Raw genomic sequence first — 22,780 nt, forward strand, 5'->3', positions numbered from 1 at the left:
TGAGCGGGAGTTCAGAACAAATTCAAGCAGCTTCAAGCATACATTATTCACAGGATTTGTTACTTTTTTGTTAATCTCCAGGGAAAGAAGAAAAAAACTTGATTTCCTGTACAAATTGGTGATATGTATTGTTTTTTTGTTCTTTGGTCTGAAAATTTCATAATTGTCAAACGTACGTGGCGAGGTGTTATCAGACACCTGTTAAAATTTAAATAAATTATCGGAAAAAAACATTGGTTTGATTCCAGTTTTTGATAAATTACCCTTGAAATGTTTACTTGCCCTAGATTGTCAAATGAAAAGTACTCCAGCTGATTTTATTGATTTTCAGTATTTCCTAAGAGATTCTGGTGTGGAATAGTCATTTGTATAATCAATCAGGCAATTTAACTTCTAGTATTCTCTTATATCACTCTGATGTGATGTACAAATGATTAAGAGATTTTCCTTTCTGTTTTTGTAGATATTTATTTTCAAAGAAGTTTATAGAGAAGAAATATCATGATGCACACAGATTTACTATACACCAGCCTAGAATAGAGGTTAGTACCCCCCCCCCCCCCCCCCCCCCCCCCCCCCCCCCCCCCCCCGTCACCTGGATCACAGAGTCTGGAGTCATTGGAAATCCTTTTGTCTGTCTGTGTATCAGGATTAAATCTCAGCATTGACAAAGAGGAGAATCTCGTGCCGAGAATTATGTTAATCTTTGTTGTTTTATTTAGATACACTTCACTCGTGTATGAATATTGAATGCAACAAACCGTCCAGATTAAAACAGTCTTTAAATTATGTAAAATCTGATAAGCATTTTAGATATTTCAGTCTTTGTGTTACGTAAAATCTGATAAGCATTTTAGATATTTCAGTCTTTGTGTTATGTAAAATCTGATAAGCATTTTAGATATTTTTATTTCGATCAAATGGAATGGAATAGATGCAGAGTACACCTGGAAACGGAGACAGCTAACACATACATTCATCGCTCAAGAAGAATCGTTATGTTTTGTGGGATATAGATTTCTGTAAATTTTGTTGTATCCCTATCCCATGCATTTAATAAACAGAAAACGAAATACATTTTTTATATGCTGTTTCAATTTGATGGAGATAACAGGAAATTTAGCATGATTTGACTGTTACAGTAGGTTTACCTGCAATAATGCAGCCCTCCTGGACTTTTTTGGGGGGAGAGACGAAAACATCAGACTTAAAAAAAAAGGGGGAAAAATCGGAGAGGGATACATTATTGCAGCTTTTGTAGGTTCTCTATGTCCAGATAGTCTAAATTTCAGTTTTTGTAAATCTAAACATTGTAATATTGCAATGTATTACATTGATAAATCAAGGATACTGGCGATTATGTTGTATACATTAAGAGTCCGTAACCAAATCTAAAATAAGGAAATTAATATGTAGTTTCTGATAGATGGTCTGTAAATTGAGTGGACATGAATTGTTGTATTTCATTAAAATTATGTGTATCTGACTGAATGTTTCATTGTCTGTTACAGCAATCTTCTCACTGCTTTTACCATGGTTCCATCCGTGGGTTTCAACATTCCATAGTAGCTGTTAGCACCTGTGATGGGATAAGGTAAGATCACAAATCTTAAAACGGGGACCGTGAAACCCTGTCTTATCTGATACTGAGACAGTGAAACCTTGTCTTATCTGATACTGAGACAGTGAAACCTTGTCTTATCTGATACTGAGACAGTGAAACCCTGTCTTATCTGATACTGAGACAGTGAAACCTTGTCTTATCTGATACTGAGACAGTGAAACCTTGTCTTATCTGATACTGAGACAGTGAAACCTTGTCTTATCTGATACTGAGACAGTGAAACCCTGTCTTATCTGATACTGAGACAGTGAAACCCTGTCTTATCTGATACTGAGACAGTGAAACCTTGTCTTATCTGATACTGAGACAGTGAAACCTTGTCTTATCTGATACTGAGACACTGAAACCTTGTCTTATCTGATACTGAGACAGTGAAACTCTGTCTTATCTGATACTGAGACAGTGAAACCTTGTCTTATCTGATACTGAGACAGTGAAACCTTGTCTTATCTGATACTGAGACAGTGAAACCTTGTCTTATCTGATACTGAGACAGTGAAACTCTGTCTTATCTGATACTGAGACAGTGAAACCTTGTCTTATCTGATACTGAGACAGTGAAACCCTGTCTTATCTGATACTGAGACAGTGAAACCTGGTCTTATCTGATACTGAGACAGTGAAACTCTGTCTTATCTGATACTGAGACAGTGAAACCCTGTCTTATCTGATACTGAGACAGTGAAACCTTGTCTTATCTGATACTGAGACAGTGAAACCCTGTCTTATCTGATACTGAGACAGTGAAACCTTGTCTTATCTGATACTGAGACAGTGAAACCCTGTCTTATCTGATACTGAGACAGTGAAACCTTGTCTTATCTGATACTGAGACAGTGAAACCCTGTCTTATCTGATACTGAGACAGTGAAACCCTGTCTTATCTGATACTGAGACAGTGAAACCCTGTCTTATCTGATACTGAGACAGTGAAACCTTGTCTTATCTGATACTGAGACAGTGAAACCCTGTCTTATCTGATACTGAGACAGTGAAACCTTGTCTTATCTGATACTGAGACAGTGAAACCCTGTCTTATCTGATACTGAGACAGTGAAACCTTGTCTTATCTGATACTGAGACAGTGAAACCCTGTCTTATCTGATACTGAGACAGTGAAACCCTGTCTTATCTGATACTGAGACAGTGAAACCTTGTCTTATCTGATACTGAGACAGTGAAACCCTGTCTTATCTGATACTGAGACAGTGAAACCTTGTCTTATCTGATACTGAGACAGTGAAACCTTGTCTTATCTGATACTGAGACAGTGAAACCCTGTCTTATCTGATACTGAGACAGTGAAACCTTGTCTTATCTGATACTGAGACTGTGAAACCTTGTTTTATCTGATACTGAGACAGTGAAACCTTGTCTTATCTGATACTGAGACAGTGAAACCCTGTCTTATCTGATACTGAGACAGTTAAACCTTGTCTTATCTGATACTGAGACAGTGAAACCTTGTCTTATCTGATACTGAGACAGTGAAACCCTGTCTTATCTGATACTGAGACAGTTAAACCTTGTCTTATCTGATACTGAGACAGTGAAACCTTGTCTTATCTGATACTGAGACAGTTAAACCTTGTCTTATCTGATACTGAGACAGTGAAACCCTGTCTTATCTGATACTGAGACAGTGAAACCTTGTCTTATCTGATACTGAGACAGTGAAACCCTGACTTATCTGATACTGAGACAGTGAAACCCTGTCTTATCTGATACTGAGACAGTGAAACCCTGTCTTATCTGATACTGAGACAGTGAAACCCTGTCTTATCTGATACTGAGACAGTGAAACCCTGTCTTATCTGATACTGAGACAGTGAAACCCTGTCTTATCTGATACTGAGACAGTTAAACCTTGTCTTATCTGATACTGAGACAGTGAAATCTTGTCTTATCTGATACTGAGACAGTGAAACCTTGTCTTCTTTGATACTGAGACAGGGATACCTTGTCTTATCTGTTAGTTAGGTACTGAGACAGTTAAATCTTGTTTAATCCGACATTTACTGGGTCAGTTAAATCTTGTCTAATCCGACATTTACTGGGTCAGTTAAATGTTGTCAAATCTGACATGCTCTGAGAGATTAGACATGCTCTGAGACAGTTAAATCTTGTCTAATCCGACTTGCTCTGGGACAGTTAAACCTGCTAAATCCACTTTGAGACATTAAATCTGTCTAATTCACCATGCTCAGGAACAAACAAACCTGTTGTTAATCTGACCTGCTCTGAGACAAGTTTTGTGTTCTGTTAAACAGGATGTTTGATTTGCACAATTCAGATATCAAATATGGAGAAAAAGACAATTATAGGGACAGAATTCAGTAAGCATGCATCGGATTGGACCATTTTAACCCTTACATCGGGCTTCAGTAAGCATGCATCAGATTGGACCATTTTAACCAATACATCGGGCTTCAGTAAGCATGCATCAGATTGGACCATTTTAACCTTTACAATGGGCTTCAGTAAGCATGCATTAGATTGGACCATTTTAACCCTTACAATGGGCTTCAGTAAGCATGCATCGGATTGGACCGTTTTAACCCTTACATTGGGCTTCAGTAAGCATGCATCAGATTGGACCGTTTTAACCCTTACATTGGGCTTCTCAGTGAATGAATTCAATAAGTTTTAGGTGATATATAGTATGTCTTGTAGTCAAGTTCTAGAATTGTTAGAGGACAAGAGACATACATTTAAATTTAACAACAGCTGTGATTCTAGAATTGTTAGAGGACAAGAGACATACATTTAAATTTAACAACAGCTGTGATTCTTGGTTGTACAGACATGTGACAAGATAGACATTAGTCAGTCATGCAAACTTCTACTAGTGTAAAGTAAAAATAGCATTGAAAACAGTACCAGCGACTCTGTGTATTCATCCCATGCTGTCAGTATTTCCGAAACAATTGTAATTAGTTCTGCCATTTTTAGCCTGACGTTATGAGACTGAAATAGTGTATCTCGTTTCCTCTGATTGATTTACTGATAAAGGAGAGCTTCCTTGTTTTGTCTGCATACTGTGATGTAAATACTGATGATTATCAAGGTACCGCCATATTGTAGACAAAATAGTATCACCTACTGATTACAATAACGCAGACATGAGGGGTAATTTTCTCTAATGCAGGAGGATCGGCACGAGAAAGGTTATTTGTTTAATTGGTTAGTTGTGCATTGCCATGTGCATTCTCGTCAGCAGAATGGTGCACAAGCAGGCATGTCAGATGCAGAAAGCAATAGATGAAATAAGCAAGAAATTTCTAAGAATAGCGGAAAGGTAGCTGCCAGCCGTCCAATTTAAAAATCATTTTCAGTTATTTTTGAAGAAAATGGCATCATTTTTTAGTTTTGAAGAGAAGACTGACAACATTGTTTATGTCTGGATCACTGTTTAACGGTTTTAATGTGCCGTCTAGGTACAATGCATTGTCTAAACGACACATCAAAAATTGATGGGCTATATACTTTTTTAAGTAGATGGTAATGTCATCATGCAAATCGTGTATCCTAGCAAAGACCAATAAAAAACTAGAAGAAAGTGCAGCATGAATGAAAAATTGATTGATTCCACCCAGCAAAATGTCTATAGAAAAGCAATTGGACAACATGGGCGTTCAATGGGCCTTTGATGTTGGGATTAGTCTTATCTCCTGTTTGGAGTTAGATTGACACCAGCTTAATTTGTAAATGCTATGATTAATCTGCTGTGGGATTTTTGGGTAGATTAGGACTGGCATTGATTTTTGTGATTTTTTTTAGCATGTTTGTTTTCATGGAATGGGGTCTGAACATTGACCCCTTTTGAGATGATCCCCCACTGTGAATATGATAACGGTGTAGAGCTACTTTGTTATGTAGCAGGTAGCAGGTGTATCTTTAATAAGATGAGGAATATCACATCTTTGTTGTTCAGTTTTTATGCATCTATATAATGCAAGACGAAGGTTTAGCTTAATGAGATGGAGAGATGTAATTCAATGAAGGCTCTCGGCTTTACCTCGGGTAAAATTTGTTCAGGTTCAAGGTTCTATTTAGTTCCGTCTCTTATTTGATTATTGATGATAAAGGAACATGCTGAGGCAGCAGAACTTGTACGTCAGTGAATTGATGAGTACAGGAAATGTAGAAAAAATGTGTTTCCTATCAGCTTTTTCTGCACTTAATTCAGAAAACAAATAAATATGAATATTGGTATCAGTGGTCAGTGCTTGATGAGGCTTGAACCCTGGCGATCTTTTAGATCGAGATGAAAGATGGTCAAGGAAGCCTAGATAGAGAAACAACCTGTAAATGAAAACAGACCATTGGTGTGTACTCTAGGAGATTCTTAGGAATGTTTGGACACTAGGGGGGCTTTGATAAGATTCATATCACAGATTCTGTAGACATGGATTGATTAGTTTATGGCATGATTGAGAACAGATAGACTCTAGAAAGATGTCAAATCTCACACAGCTCTTTGATTCCAATTATTGATAACAGTTTCAGTATAAATTTGTAGTATTCTTTTTAAGTTCAGCAAGGGAGATAATACACCGAGAAATCTTGGTACATTTACAAATTTAAGGGAGATAATTCAAAGCAGAGGGGTTATCCAGCTGTAATAAGTTCAGACAAAACATGCTGTTTGGATCAAGTGATACAGTTGTTTGAAAGAATTATCATGAATGGCAATAAATTAGTCTAGAATTAGTTATTTACTAAGTCAGGATCAGGATAGAAAATGTCGGAAGTGTAAGTCTGTTTGTTAGATTCCATGATGCTGTAGTACGAGGATAAGATGCCAGTCTGATTTATTCATCTGTGTAAACAAGCTCAATATGCTTCAGTTTATGTTGTATGACTTTGTTTTTGGCGTAATTAAAATCTAGATTTTATCATTACACGCCCCTCCCCCATTTCTTCGAAACACTTGCTGTACAATTGACTACAAAATCTGATAAGAACAAGTGTATACAAAATGTCATTGTTAAGCTGATTATTTTGATAGCCAACTCAAACCAACAACTTCTGTTCTTCAGGGGCTTGATATCAGATGGGAGAATCTCTTATCATATAGACCCTTCTCCAGAACATGGGCCAAGACATCACAAACTATACATAGAGCCCGATGATCGATCCATTCCAATCCAAAGGAGAGGTAAGTCATTATCCTGTGGCTCTGGCTACTAAACCAGATCTCCCGACCATTAAACCGGATCTCCTGGCCATTAAACTGGATCTCCTGACCATTAAACCAGATCTCCCAGCTACTGAACCAGATCTCCCGGCCATTAAACCGGATCTCCTGACCATTAAACCAGATCTCCCAGCTACTGAACCAGATCTCTTGACCATTAAACCAGATCTTCCAGCCATTGAACCAGATCGTCTGACCATTAAACCATATTTTGACCATTAAACCAGATCTCCTGACCATTAAACCAAATCTCCTGACCATGAAATATGATCTCCCAGTCATTAAACCAGATCTCCTGGCCATTAAATCAGATCTCCCAGTCATTTAACCATATCTCCTGACCATTAAATCAGATCTCCCAGTCATTAAACCAGATCTCCCAGCTAATGAACCACATCTTTTAGCCACCTAAGTAGATTTCTTAGATACTGGAACCAGAGCTTTGGTCTCTGAACCAGATCTCAGCCCTTCAGATTGAAGAGCAGGGCTGATTTGTGTTTGTCCCATCATTCTGTCTTTTTCTGTACCTTGTTGATAAATGACGAAGTAAAAATTCATGTCAAACAGAGGACAAGCCCAAGTGTACACAATACAGGCCTGATTCAAAACATGGTGGGAATGAATTTCCTGATCACATCTTTTCACTGAGATGGTTTTTTAAATATGTTAAAGAGGATGTTCAAAACAATGTTCAATAACTTTTATACTTCCAAGATTGAAGATTGGGGGAGGGGTGGGCATACTGTTTTTGGTATGTAAATAAATAAATAAATGTTTATTCGGTATATACATACATACAAACATACATACATAAATACCAAGGATTAACCCATGAAAGCTTATTTCCAATGGGGTCCTTTGATGCAGGGATGTTTGTGCTAGGGGGTCATTTATATGGGAGGAAACTGAAGTACCCAGAGGAAACCCACATGTCCGAGCATACAACCATACAACCACTGCCGATCACGGGGATCGAACTCGGGTCACAACGTCTGTCATCAAATTGAAATTTGGTAAAAACTTTTAAACTGTACAAGGTAGAGACTTCATACATGGTGAAGCTAAAAGTGAAGGTCAATGCTGATTGGCTGCTTAAGGTCAAGGTCATTCATCAAGGTCATACGTGCCGGGACGGAACGTGGTCACACTGGGGAGCATTGTCATCTTACTTGATTATTATTTTGGACACCAAATCCAGGTACTTTACATATATGTATATGAGCCGTCCCATGCAAAAAGAGCCCTTATGGTAAAAATTATCAAAATTAACTTTTTAATGGAATATGATAGAAAACAACATTGAAAAGGCACATGTGAAGTTTGGGTAAAATATTCAGCATATTTACTGAGATATAGGCTGTCAAAGGTAAAGATAATATTTCAATGACATTACAAAAATTACGTTAAAATTACGTTAATTCTCGGAAACAATTGAAAATTTCACTTAATCTTCATGAAAATTTGGACATGTTGTGTCCCTGAAACATTCCCGGACATGATAACATGTAAGATAAGCTTTAACAATGAAGAAGTACAGTAAAGTGTAAATGTTTAATTAGTAACCCTGCAGATTAAACAATTATAAAAACCTCATTGCATCCAAGTAGAATTCATATCAAGTAGTTTTCTAAAGATGTTTTTTTTCCCTGTTGCAGGTGGAAAATTAAAGCATTCCAGTTTGCATGCAAATGCAACGTTAAATTATTTACACACCAAAGATGTCCTTCACAGAGTAAGTGTTTCTAGAGGGATATAGATGAATGTGGAGGAGCATTCGAAAAATTACCACTCCAACAAAACCTGTATACCATTATAAAACTTCAGTGTTGCAATAGAAGTAGAAATTATCATGCACTTCTTACATAATAAGTATGCTTGAAACATATAAAATGAGAATTATGAAAACATTTTGAATATTTATAGACAGTGATAGAGAATGGAGTATTACAGTTTTATATTTGATTTTACGTAGACTTTAATGGAGTATTATAGTTTTATATTTAATTTTACGTAGACTTTAATGCAGTATTATAGTTTTATATTTGATTTTACGTAGACTTTAATGCAGTATTATAGTTTTATATTTGATTTTACGTAGACTTTAAAACTTATCACCACTAGTGTAGCCTGGGTATCCTTTTGTTGTCATGGTGATTTATTTCACAGTACTTGTAGAGGTCGTCTTTGTTGTAGGTCCGACGAGAACTTCGCGGTCCCTACGATAGCAATAACAATGCCCGGTTTGTTGAGATGTATATCGTCAATGACGAGAGACTGGTATTTATAACTTTTCTTTCATTCTATTTCTTCATTATCTGGGTGTGTGTATACATGTGTGCGTGCATGGTGTGTGTGTGGGTCTGAGAGTGTGCGTGCGTGCGTGGTGTGTGCTGATATATGTGTCAGGTCTAATTTTGTAAACACCATGTGGAGACTAACTTGCTGTTTTTCGGTGTTGTACTGAGACTGTTGATGGCAGGTGGGTAGGGGGAAATCCCTTATGATTTCTGGGTCAGAAGATCATAGGTCAAGTTCATAGTGATATGTACAAGGGGATTACTCTGCCTTGAGGTTCTCTTTTTCGAACATTCTGATATATTTTTGATTTCTAAAATCAATGCAGATTTATGTTAAGAAGAGATATGTGATACTAATGAATTAGTGTGAATTAATTATGAAGATTCAGAAATTCTCCTTCCTTTATTGATAAAATGCATGCCTCATACATTATTGTTTGCTGTTTTTGAGTAACACGACTTTTATTCTGAATCTTGACAGTACCAGAATTACAGAGGAGTGGATAGCCACGTGATTCAGAGATCAAAAGACATCGTGAACATCGTTAGCAAGGTATATGTCTCAGCATTTCATGATTATTTCTTGAAAATCGTGCTGATATGACTGCCAAAGGATGAGCAAACAAATGGATACCTTGCTTTATGAAAAATTGTCAGGTCGCTATGCGGAGTTCATTTCACGAGATATTAAGAATTTATTCCTTCAGTGCATATTTTTTATACTCTGTTTACATGGCATGTTGTGAAATTGTTGTTTCATGAAATTTCCTTTGTCATCAGTCACTTTGAAGAAAAAGACACATCAAACGGCCATTAAAGTTTTACTGAAGAAAATAAAGATGGATTGTAAATATATTACTTTGATATTCTAGATAAGCCGATTATTTTCTTAGAGATACTGTGGTACACAACAAACTGGGTGTGTTTGGCGATGGAAATTTTTATTATTATTATTAGCTCACCTGAACTATTCTGATCACCTGATGTCCGGTGGCTGTCTGTCTGTCTGTTAGTCAGTAATGCAGTTACGCATCATCAAGAACACCTGACTTACATTATCTTCACACTTTACGTCTATAAATCACTGCTGACAAATTAAGGGATGAATATGTTATATATTATTTAGTTCCGGTATTATGTTCATACAAAGAAAGCAACACACTTACGATATTTTGTAATGCATGACTCTTCAGTTGTCAAGAACCAATTAACAAAGGATTTCAGTTTAATGATTGCGTTCAGAATCTGTATACTAGTAGCGAGATCAGTCGCAGTGAGGTAAAGTTATACACAAAACACTTACGACAATCACAACTAGAGTGTCTACTTTTCTTTCTCAAGTGTCCAATGAATTCATTCAAGTTTGACCTGAAGTCACCTGTGTCACATGCTGGCTGGCAGTATTGTGTTTTGTATCACCAGTGTCGTATGTGTACAGCGTAAACTAATGATGAACCCCTCCTTCTTCTTTATTCTAGAACATTTTGAGGATTTCTACAGATATTAGGAAATCTCGGTTAACAATCTGTGGGAGCCGAGACTCGCATCAGAGAGTTTTCTATAGCCTTTGTTCTAAATTTAGCAAAGATCAGTGCACTTCTAAGATATTTCATTTGTTGTCACAAGCATCATTTTGATATGCACTGTGATTATTCTCTATAGAAATTACTATGCCTGTCCACTTCTCTAAAGAGAATATCATTTTGATATAGTACTCCTAGGATTGGCATTTAAAGATTTTGAATTGAGAAATTATTTTAACTTTTAAATTCCAAAATATCATAGAAAATTTCTGTGTTAGATCTATGGTAGAATTAAATTGTCTAATTCAAATAGCAACACAGTCTAAATGATTCAAATAGCAACACAGTCTAAATGATTCAAATAGCAATACAGTCAAATTGATTCAAATAGCAACACAGTCTAAATGATTCAAATAGCAATACAGTCTAATTGATTCAAATAGCAACACAGTCTAATTAATTCAAATAGCAACACAGTCTAATTAATTCAAATAGCAACACAGTCTAATTAATTCAAATAGCAACACAGTCTAAATGATTTTACACCTGTAGACTTTATCATGATTGCCCCAATCTCTCGGTGATTGCCCTGATTTCCTGTTGATTGCCCTGATCTCTTGGTGGTGATTGCCCCGATCTCTTGGTGATTGCCCCAATCTCTTGGTGATTGCCCCGATCTCTTGGTGATTGCCCCGATCTCTGGGTGATTACCTGATCTCTCGGTGATTGCCCCAATCTCTCGGTGATTGCCCTGATTTCCTGTTGATTGCCCCGATCTCTTGATGATTGCCCTGATCTCTTGGTGTTGATTGCCCCGATCTCTTGGTGTTGATTGATTGCCCCGATCTCTTGGTGTTGATTGATTGCCCCGATCTCTTGGTAATTGTCTCGATCTCTTGGTGATTGCCCTGATCTCTTGGTGGTGATTGCCCCGATCTCTTGGTGATTGCCCTGATCTCTTAGTGGTGATTGCCCTGATCTCTTGGTGATTGCCCTGATCTCTTAGTGGTGATTGCCCCAATCTCTTGGTGATTGCCCCAATCTCTTGGTGATTGCCCCAATCTCTTGGTGATTGCCTGATCTCTTGGTGATTGCCCTGATTTCATTCTGCAGTCTCGTAGTGATTGCCTTTCTAGAATAGAAATTCTGTTATATGCAGTAGGATGGGACCACAATAGGGGAACAGAGTTTTTTATGGGAACATACAGGAAAAATCTTTTAAAATCTTTTTCGCAAAAACAACAGTGCCATGATTAGTCATATTATTAGGCAAGCATCAACAGATTGTGCAGATTTAAGTTTGTTCAAACCATGGCCCTCAGGGGTAGGGTGCGGCCACAGTAGGGAATAAAAGTTTTTATGGAAATTCATTGGGAAAATCTTTTAAAATTATTTCTTCTCAAGATTAGCTGGGCCATGATTATTCTATATAATTATTTGCAAGCATTCTCAGGTTATGCAGATTTCAATTCATTCAAATCATGACCCTGGGCGGTAGGGTGGGGCCATAATAGGAAATCAATTTTTTAAATGGCAATATACCTGTATGAAGAATTTTTTTTTTATAAAAAAATCTCCTGAAGACCAATAGGGCCATGATTTGTCATCATTAATATGCAAGCATCCTCATGTATTACAGATTCATTTATATTCAATTCATGACCCAGGGGAGGTGTTGTTCGGGATGGGGCCTCAATAGGGGATCAGAGTTTTACATGTGAATTTATACAAGCTTTGAGAATATATAGGAAATTAAAAAAAAGTGTCCTTAATCCCTTCACCGTGGTGTTGGGGTGGGGGACCGAGAAGTTGGTATTCAAGCAATACATATGTGAAAGCATGAGGACAGTGCTATGCTTGAAATTCTGCCATAATTTTTTCAATATTTTTTCCTTACCTTTTAGTTATATAACCCTCTGAATATCTACATCGCCCTGGTGGGGGTGGAAATCTGGAAAACGAACAAAATCAGAATCAGCTCTCAGGCCAACGAAACGCTGGAACAGTTCCTAAACTACAGAAAGTATAACATCAACCCGAAGCATGAAAACGACAACGCTCAGCTGATCACGTAAGTTCTCACGGGAATTGATGTTCTCTGTTATATATATATATGAAACGATGATCAAACCTTACAATGAAATGTTCCAGTGATTGATTTACAAAATGAGTCTTTGGCTTGAGTTTTGATTTATAAATTGTTTGAATTTAAAAGGTGTTGAAGCACAGGCATTACGATTACGACTATTAATTTATCAGTACGATATATATACGCAATGAATTATGTACAGTAGGACTATAATAACACACATGCGTATTAACAAGTTTCAGTCCAAGCTTAGAATCGATGGTGCATGACTTTATTTATTGGAAAGAATGTCCCAGGAAGCCAAACTTGTCTGTGTATACCAGTGTGTGTCAGGCTTTTACACGCTTCAGAGCACTTGTTCAGTGAGAACGTGCCACAAACACACACCACATCATAAACAAAGTGCCACAAACACACACCACATCGTAAACAAAGTGCCACAAACACTACATCGTAAACAAAGTGCCACAAACACCACATCATAAACAAAGTGCCACAAACACACCACATCATAAACACACTGCCACAAACACACACCACATCATAAACAAAGTGCCACAAACACATCACATCATAAACACACTGCCACAAACACATCACATCATAAACACACTGCCACAAACACACTCCTCATCATAAACAATGTACCACAAACACACACCACATCATAAAGTGCCACAAACACACTCCTCATCATAAACACACTGCCACAAACACACACCATATCATAAAGTGCCACAAACACACACCACATCGTAAACAAAGTGCCACAAACACACACCACATCATGAAGTGCCACACACTCCTCATCATAAACAAACTGCCACAAACACACACCACATCATAAACAAAGTGCCACAAACACCACATCATAAACAAACTGCCACAAACACACACCACATCATAAACAAAGTGCCACAAACACCACATCATAAACAAACTGCCACAAACACATCACATCATAAACACACTGCCACAAACACATCACATCATAAACACACTGCCACAAACACACACCACATCATAAACACATTGTTGCAAACACACACCACATCATAAACACACTGCCACAAACACACACCACATCATAAACACACTGTCGCAAACACACACCACATCATAAACACACTGCCACAAACACACACCACATCATAAACACACTGTCGCAAACACACACCACATCATAAACACACTGCCACAAACACATCACATCATAAACACACTGCCACAAACACATCACATCATAAACACACTGCCACAAACACACACCACATCATAAACACACTGTCGCAAACACACACCACATCATAAACAAACTGCCACAAACACACATCACATCATAAACAAACTGCCACAAACACACATCACATCATAAACAAACTGCCACAAACACACATCACATCATAAACAAACTGCCACAAACACACACCATACCCATTGATTTTTATTCATTTCATTGATTAATTGACAAGCAGATTTGATAAACATATACTGTAGTTTTTTTGGGGGGGTATTTATTATCTATTATTTATTTAATAGATAAAGTGAAATTCTTGCACAAGCCATAATAATGCTCCATGGTGTAAGTTGAACATCTGTTTCAGTGGCATGGCCTTTAATGATGGCGTGGTGGGAAAGGCCATCAAAGCATCTATCTGCACCCATCAGTACTCCGCAGGGGTCTCCATGGTAATCAGAAAACTGCATTTTATATGTCAGCAGAACAACAAGTATTGGAAAAGACACCCATCCTCTTAGCTGTTTCTATACTAGTTCTGATCGTTGATCACTTTGAAACATTTTAGGGACGAAGAACCTGTTCTTTGGATGTATGTATATGTATTTTAAAGACAAGGCTTAAAACAAAATGCAGTCTTCACTTAAAATCCAGTGGATAAAGATCTTGTCCTATTCAGTGGATAAAAATCCCATTCTGTGCAATGGTTAAAAATCCTATTCAGACTACTGAATGAAAATCTCATTTTTCATTTAGTGGATAAAAATTCCATTCCATTCACTGGATAAAAATCCTATTTTATTCACGAAATAAAAATCCCATTCTATTCACTAAATAAAAATCCCATTCTATTCACTAAATAAAAATCCCATTCTATTCACTAAATAAAGATCCTATTCTATTCACTAAATAAAAATCCCATTCTATTCACTAAATAAAAATCTCATTCTATTCACTAAATAGAAACCCCATTCCATTCACTAAATAAAAATCCCATTCTATTCACTAAATAAAAATCTCTTCTATTCACTAAATAGAAACCCCATTCTATTCACTAAATAAAAATCCCATTCCATTCACTAAATAAAAATCCCATTCCATTCACTAAATAAAAATCCCATTCCATTCACTGATTTCATTTAGTGGATTGAAGTCCCATTCAGTCTACTGGATAAAAATCTTGTACAGTTCATTAATAGTATAAAATGATTAGATTTCAGACTAGAATTTGTTGTAATAGCATCCTACATTATATATCTGATATGAATTCAATTGGGTAACCAAAGTCCTTCCATTGCTCTGTAAAACCTAAAAAAGGGGGTCCAAATTTTGAGATCAGCAAGGTGATTCAGGTGATCATTGGGGTCCATGGGCCTCGTTTTGTTTCATGTTGCAGTACAGGCATTATTGGTATTATAGTGAATGTATTCAGATTTTAGATTTATTTTTTGCTTTCCAATTTGCTGTGAAATACATTTCCCAGAAAGAGAAAAAAATATTTGACTCGCTCAGTAGCTTGTCATCAATAGGTACCGTTCAAGTCAATAGTTAGTCGTGAGTTAGGTACTGTTCAAGTCAAAAGTTAGTCATGAGTTAGGTACCGTTCAAGTCAATAGTTAGTCATGAGTTAGGTACCGTTTAGCTCAATAGTTAGTCGTGAGTTAGGTACCGTTTAGCTCAATAGTTAGTCATGAGTTAGGTACCGTTTAGCTCAATAGTTAGTCGTGAGTTAGGTACTTTATGAAACAGCAGAACCTGGTGTCTTTTCCAGTCTTGTTGATTTGTGTGTGTGCACACAACTTGTTTAACGCTGCCTGTTTTTGTTGTAGTGGGCAGCAGTTTAGTACTAACATATTGGGGAGAGCTTTTGTTAATACTATATGCACATTTAGTTCCTCTGGTGGCGTAACGTCTGATTCGGTAGTACATTTTGTACTTTATTTCTTTCTAATAAAATTCACCCCTCCTCCACACTGACACTTGAACTTTATTTTTTACTTACTAAATTAGCTTAATTCCCCCAAAACTGTAATGAATGTGCTGGAGAATGCAATCTTATTATATTTCGTTAAAGCTTACTAAATATTGTATGGTAGTGCTTGGATATGTTTGCTAGACATCATATAAAATATGTACAAACCTCGACAAATTTTGACACCTTTTCTGATTCAGTAGCAGTATATGGAAATCCATTATTGGTATATAATTATACACACAGAACCTGTGTGAAAATTCAAAACAATCTTATTATATGTTATTATGAGAAAAATCAATAGCATGATGATTTAGCATTCAATTAATGCCCAACAGGCTTGTATCTATATTAGTCTGCAGATAAAGGGATATATTTATCTATTCACATAGTGTTGTACTGTGTCTTTGCATGAAACTATCAGCTAGTCTGTATTCTTCATTGTGCATGGATTCTCTTACTCAAATTCCTTTTTATAGTGTTTCTTTTTATGTCTAATGGAAATATTGGTCAATAAATACTAGTACATTTGTACAATAATTTTGAAATAAGATACATATTGAAAATGTATGTATTAAATGTGAAGAATGATATATCAGAGTATGTTCAACATTATCTCATAATTGTATAGAATATAAAATATGTAGCTTTCTGTTACCATGGTAACTATAAACAGTGTCATCTTTATTTGTGGTTTATCATTTGATTCCGTTTCATGACAGGATGTGAACAACCGCCTGGTCCAGGTAGCCACCACCGTAGCTCACGAACTCGGACACAACCTGGGGATGGCTCACGATAATTACTCATTCTGTAAATGTCCAGATGACAAGTGTATCATGGCCCCCACTCAAGGAGGGTGAGTGTTACAGAGAGTTGGGTGAGGGAAAATGTGAGTAATGTACAGGGAGGGAGTGTCTTATGTTCTGGGAGGGTGTGTTTAATGTTCAGGGAGGGAGTGTCTTATGTTCAGGGAGGGTGTGTTTAATGTTCAGGGAGGGTGTGTCTTATGTACAGGGAGGGTGTGTTTAATGTTCAGGGTGTGTGTGTGTAATGTACAGGGAGGGAGTGTCTTATGTTCTGGGAGGGTGTGTTTAATGTTCAGGGAGGGAGTGTCTTATGTTCAGAGAGGGTGTGTTTAATGTTCAGGGTGTGTGTGTGTAATGTACAGGGAGGGAGTGTCTTATGTTCTGGGAGGGTGTGTTTAATGTTCAGAGAGGGAGTGTCTTATGTTCAGGGAGGGTGTGTTTAATGTTCAGGGTGTGTGTGTGTAATGTACAGGGAGGGAGTGTCTTATGTTCTGGGAGGGTGTGTTTAATGTTCAGGGAGGGAGTGTCTTATGTTCTGGGAGGGTGTGTTTAATGTTCAGGGAGGGTGTGTCTTATGTACAGGGAGGGTGTGTTTAATGTTCAGGGTGTGTGTGAGTAATGTACAGGGAGGGAGTGTCTTATGTTCTGGGAGGGTGTGTTTAATGTTCAGGGAGGGAGTGTCTTATGTTCAGGGAGGGTGTGTTTAATGTTCAGGGTGTGTGTGTGTAATGTACAGGGAGGGTGTGTCTTATGTACAGAGAAGGTGTGTCTTCTATACAGAGAAGGTGTGTCTAATGTACAGAAGCAAAGATTGGTACTGTAAATCATTTTTTATTCCCAACATTTCACAGCTACCTCAACATTTCATTTTTGCAATGGAGCCTTCATTTTTATTAGGAATGTAATGTGTGTGCAATATCTTACAATACAAATAATTTCATCTACTTGACTGTGTACAGTTAGTTTGAATGAATTGATGGCAATTTTAATGTATATTTCAGCATTTCTCCACCCACTAAATGGTCTTCCTGCTCACAGATTGCCTTGGCTGAGAATTTTGAGATTGGTATGGACTACTGTCTGAGGAACAAACCAGACAAGCTATTTGAGGGCCCGGTCTGTGGGAACGGTTTTGTGGAGGAGGGGGAGGAGTGTGACTGTGGACTACCAAAGGTAAATTGATTATCTCAAGAATTAGATGGTCCCTCAAATCTGTAATCAAGAGTGAAAAAGTGTAGTGCTGGAAACTAAAGGAGTGAAATGATCAAAGTGTAGTGGTGGAAACTAAAGGAGTGAAATGAATTAAGTGTAGTGCTGGAAACAACAATTACATATTCAATTTTGAGGTGAATGAAAAAATATTATAAATAGTACATGAAGTGCAACATTGATGGGAATTAGGATTGGGCCCGTAAATGATACGGTTAAGGATGAGTGGTTTCCTTGTAATACTGTTTGAAACAACAATTCACCGCTTAACTTCATAAAAACTGGCCTATGACTGAGAAAGGATATACCTTTATCAATCTGATTAAAATCAGCTCCTCAATCCACTATTTTTAACTCACTTGAGCCAAGGCTCAAGTGAGCTTTTCTGATAAAAATTTGTCTGTTTTCCGTCATCATTGGTGTTTGCGTAAACTTTTCACATTTTCATTTTCATTTCATGGCCTCCGGTGGTAGGCTGGGACCGCAATAGGGATAAAAGTTTTACATACGAATATATGTGGAAAATCTTTAGATATGGGCCATGGTGACTCAGGCGAGTGATGTGGCCCATGGGCCTGTTGTATTTTGTTGTTGCTACTTGTGTCACGGATGGAGGAGCTGATTTTTAATCAGATTGTACCTGTATACATGTATTCATTCTATGTACGAGCACTGTTATCAAGGTTTCAATATCTTTTGGTCAGGACTGTAAGAGCAGATGCTGTAATGCATCAACATGCAAACTAACACCCGGTGCTGTGTGTGCAACAGGAAAGTGCTGCAATACACAGGCTTGCACGGTAAGTATATATTAAAGATGGTGATTTTAGTGGGCTTGCACAGTAAATATATATGTAAGATGGTGATTTTAGTGGGTGCTTGTGCTTTGTATGAGTAAATTTGGCAGGGATCAAATTTAAAGGATACCTTTAGGTTTTTCATTGATCAGCATGAAATCGGAATGACTACAGTACGGGACATATCTTTGCAGTTAAAACCCCGAGCCACCCTGTGTCGAGGAGCCTATGAGGAATGTGATCTGCCAGAATTCTGTAACGGGGAGTCAGAGTTTTGTCCATCCAATGTGTACAGGAGTAACGGGATATCATGTGGTAATGGTCAGGTGAGTACGGAGAAAGTGGGGAGGGGGGATCTGAATAAACGGGATATCGTGTGGTAATGGTCAGGTGTGTACAGAGAAAGTGTGGAGGGGGTGGAGTGTGGTCTGAATAAACGGGATATCATGTGGTAATGGTCAGGTGGGTACGGAGGGAGGGGGATCTGAATAAACGGGATATCGTGTGGTATTGGTCAGGTGGGTACAGAGAAAGTGGGGAGGGGTGTGTGTATCTCACTAAAGAACTGTTAATAACAGCAGGTTTGACTTCTCTGAAGTAAATAGGTCTGTGTTGCGTTTAGCAATGCGTTAAACAAGAGCATACTCATTTCAGGATTGAATGTGAATGAAGGATCTTACTCTTTGCTATCAGTTTTGATTAATTCAGCCTTGATTTTCTAGCTGTGGTATTACAGATTTAGATATGTTTTTTCTTTACGTCCAGTCGTACTGTTTGAATGGGACGTGTAAGACACACACAGGACAATGTCGGCTGCTCTGGGGGGAGACAGGAAGAGTGTCCGATCCAATCTGTTTCCAGCACCTCAATGTCAATGGCTCCAGCACAGGGAATTGTGGGTATAATTTGAAGACCAGACGGTACAACCGTTGTGATAAAGAGTAAGTAAGCAGCATCTTCGTTTTACATCAGTAAATAAATCCTTCTAACTATTCACATTGTTGAATGAATCTTGTAACATTTTACATTGTTGAATGAATCTTGTAACATTTTACATTGTTGAATGAATCTTGTAACATTTTACATTGTTGAATGAATCTTGTAACATTTTACATTATTATACAGATCCTTGTATCGTTTTACATCAGTTTAAATGAATCCTTGTAATGCAGAGACAAAAATAACCCGAGAGAAATGCTGTCAAATGATTCTAACTTAAAAAATTTTAAACCATTGATATAGGGTTGTATGAGTATGAATTGCTCATCTAGTAATAGTTTGAAAAATTTCTTCTTTGAAAATTTGGAAACTGAAAATTGTATATCTTGACTTCTAACTCTTTGCCAGCAGTGATGTGATGTGCGGCCTCTTGCATTGTGTCCATCTGAACGAGAAACTCATGTTTTGGCGGGAGTCTCTGGCCATTGCTACCCCTGCCTCCTTCCTGCAGAAGGGGTCAAAGGTCTATGTGTGTCGGTCCGCCACGCTGGATGTCGGACTCAACATGCCAGACCCAGGTCAAGTACCTGATGGAGCCAAGTGTGGACATGAAAAGGTAAACTATTGATACAAGTATAGCATAGGTAAACTATTGATACAGGTATAGCATAGGTAAACTATTGATACAGGTATAGCATAGGTAAACTATTGATACAGGTATAGCATAGGTAAACTATTGATACAGGTATAGCATGGGTAAACTATTAAACACAGGTATTACATTAGTAAACAATTGAAGACAGTTATTATTTGAGATTGATTTGTTTTTGTGTCATTACAGATTTGCTACAACCACAAATGCACATCCCTCGCTCGACTAGCCACAAAGAACTGCCCAGATTGCAACAATAATGGGGTATTTGTGTACTGTTGATTAGTTACAATATTGTGTAAGAGTTTGACAATTCTGTCAGTGTCATTTGGTGTGTGTTTGTGGGTAGGGGTTGTATACTACAGTATGTGTAATTCTTAATTGTCTGGATCGACATTTTCTTTTCTATTTTGGGGATTGCGGAAATATCTACACAATTGCAAAGGAATACTTTCACTGACATAGTATAATACAGAAAAGCGTAGCCATGATAACCTGTTAGTGACATCATAATGCATGCATTCTATAATCAGCAATGCTCAGATAGGGGCAGATAACTCTTGCTTCCACTGTCTGTTTGGCTTAACAGGAAGTTCCTCTTCATTGTAGGTGTGTAACAGTATCGGACAATGTCACTGCAATGAGGGGTTCGGTCCCCCATTCTGTAATGAGCCTGGCTTCGGGGGAAGCTTACATAGCGGTCCTATCAAAATGAAAGGTAGGTCTGAAATCCAACGACCTGGTAATATTCAAAACGTAACAACGGTGTCAAGAATTGTACAGCAACGATTCTAGTAAGCTGTTGTGTACCTACCTTAGCGAGATTCATTTTTTATGTTGACAAAGTTATGATCAGCACCAAATTTTCAAATCTGTCTGTATTAAGACATGGTGATAGTGAAGTGTGAGGGGTGTCAATTTCGCTTCGTAATGTACGTAATTTGTTATCAAATGACTTCTTTATTATCTTCATCTATCACTTTGTTATAAGTGGTGGTTCATTATAAGTGACTTCACTATAACTGTATCTTACTGTATATGTGACATGTAGATAAGACAGAGAGGAAACTGATTGCAGGAATTCATGATTGCAGCAAATTGATCCGACCTATAAGAGCATTATACTAACATAAGTACTCATGCACTACTATATACAATTAACATATTAGTAGAAAACAAAATCCTATTGACCTGTTGAGAGAATTGGTGGTGGTGGTGGTGTGTATGGTGGGGGTGGGGTCACAAATTCAGATGCCAAAGACAGAGTGATTTACATGTAACTGAAATTTTAAATTTTGTTCAATGAGACTAAACGAGTGTGATAAGAAGTTATAACATCTGTCCTTCCGTTACTAAAGTTGATGGAAACCCTAACCCATGTTATTGACTAAAATGATAAAAATGGCAAAATGAGATTTGGATGTAGGCATGCAACACATTTGTGAGTATGTAATACCTATGTTTATTTACCTCCCTCCCTCAAACAACTCCCCCCCCCCCCCCCCCCCCCCCCCCTATTTAGGAACAAGTGAATTCAGTCAACAACACAATGTTAAGTATAAATAGACAATAAATAGACAATGGGGAGGAAAGGGGTGTAATTTAGATTTCAGTTTATCTTTGATAATACAGAGCTTTTTCCATCATAGTAGTTAGTAAAGCATCAATGTATTATAACAGGATGTGGACTCGTGTTTCTTTTCAGAGCAATCTGGAGGAACAACTACTTCCCACGATTCTACATTGACATATGTCACATGTACCGTTAAGCTGCCCCAGTATTCGGCCGATTTACTCTATAGTGCCATCATTTTTGCTGTATTGTTACCCATTTTCATTATTGGCATTCTTGTTTTATGGTACTACCGTATAAATCAGCTAAAAAAACACTAAGTCTACAAAACTTGTAAATAAAGGTGTGGGAGATTTATTCTCTGGTTTTGTTGTAAATTGAGATTTTATTGAGATCTACAAGGAACAAAGCATAGAAAATGAAAATTCATAACAATCGCTAGTATCTGCTCTGTGTGACGACTACAAGATTAAGGTGGGTAGATCTTTCTGTGAGGTTTGGCTAGAGAAATGCAGATAACCCGTCTGTAGAGGCCAGGCACATATATACGGAAACAAAAAACTAGCTCAAAATTGCTCTAGCCTTGGCCATGATCTCCGCTAGTTTTCATTCCAGCTTAATGACAAAAAGTAGAGAAAAAAAAAGAATTTTGCACTTGCACCTGAAACTGATGAATTCTCAGATTAATTTCTAAATGCTTGATACTTTAGGCTCGTATTCATAGTTTTGATAGAACTTGTTTTTCATTTCTTTCATTCAAACCTAGTGGATATTAAGTGGATTCGTAAGTCTGCGTACTGTGTCACTGTTTTTTTAAAATGATTTGCTTGATTAGTGTCCTGCTTGTTATGTCGAGCCT

General features: G+C 37.5%; 1 protein-coding gene across 5 annotated transcripts in view; it reads left to right on the forward strand.

Moving 5' to 3' along the window:
• Positions 1-22,780, forward strand: part of LOC125660378 (disintegrin and metalloproteinase domain-containing protein 12-like) — a 43,111-nt gene that overhangs the window by 15,410 nt on the left and 4,921 nt on the right. The window contains exons 4-19 of one of the 5 annotated variants that reach the window (XM_056150441.1): positions 464-542; positions 1,512-1,594; positions 6,667-6,785; positions 8,480-8,556; positions 9,018-9,101; positions 9,603-9,674; positions 12,549-12,715; positions 15,800-15,890; positions 16,665-16,801; positions 17,753-17,924; positions 18,665-18,760; positions 18,952-19,083; positions 19,523-19,698; positions 20,105-20,312; positions 20,538-20,612; positions 20,958-21,066. In XM_056150441.1, coding sequence (XP_056006416.1) covers positions 464-542; positions 1,512-1,594; positions 6,667-6,785; positions 8,480-8,556; positions 9,018-9,101; positions 9,603-9,674; positions 12,549-12,715; positions 15,800-15,890; positions 16,665-16,801; positions 17,753-17,924; positions 18,665-18,760; positions 18,952-19,083; positions 19,523-19,698; positions 20,105-20,312; positions 20,538-20,612; positions 20,958-21,066 — 1,877 coding nt within the window. The other 4 variants (XM_056150443.1, XM_056150444.1, XM_056150442.1 and 1 more) reach the window with 4 other exon arrangements.

Source organism: Ostrea edulis, chromosome 9 (genome assembly GCF_947568905.1).
Source record: "Ostrea edulis chromosome 9, xbOstEdul1.1, whole genome shotgun sequence".
NCBI classification, from domain to species: domain Eukaryota; kingdom Metazoa; phylum Mollusca; class Bivalvia; order Ostreida; family Ostreidae; genus Ostrea; species Ostrea edulis.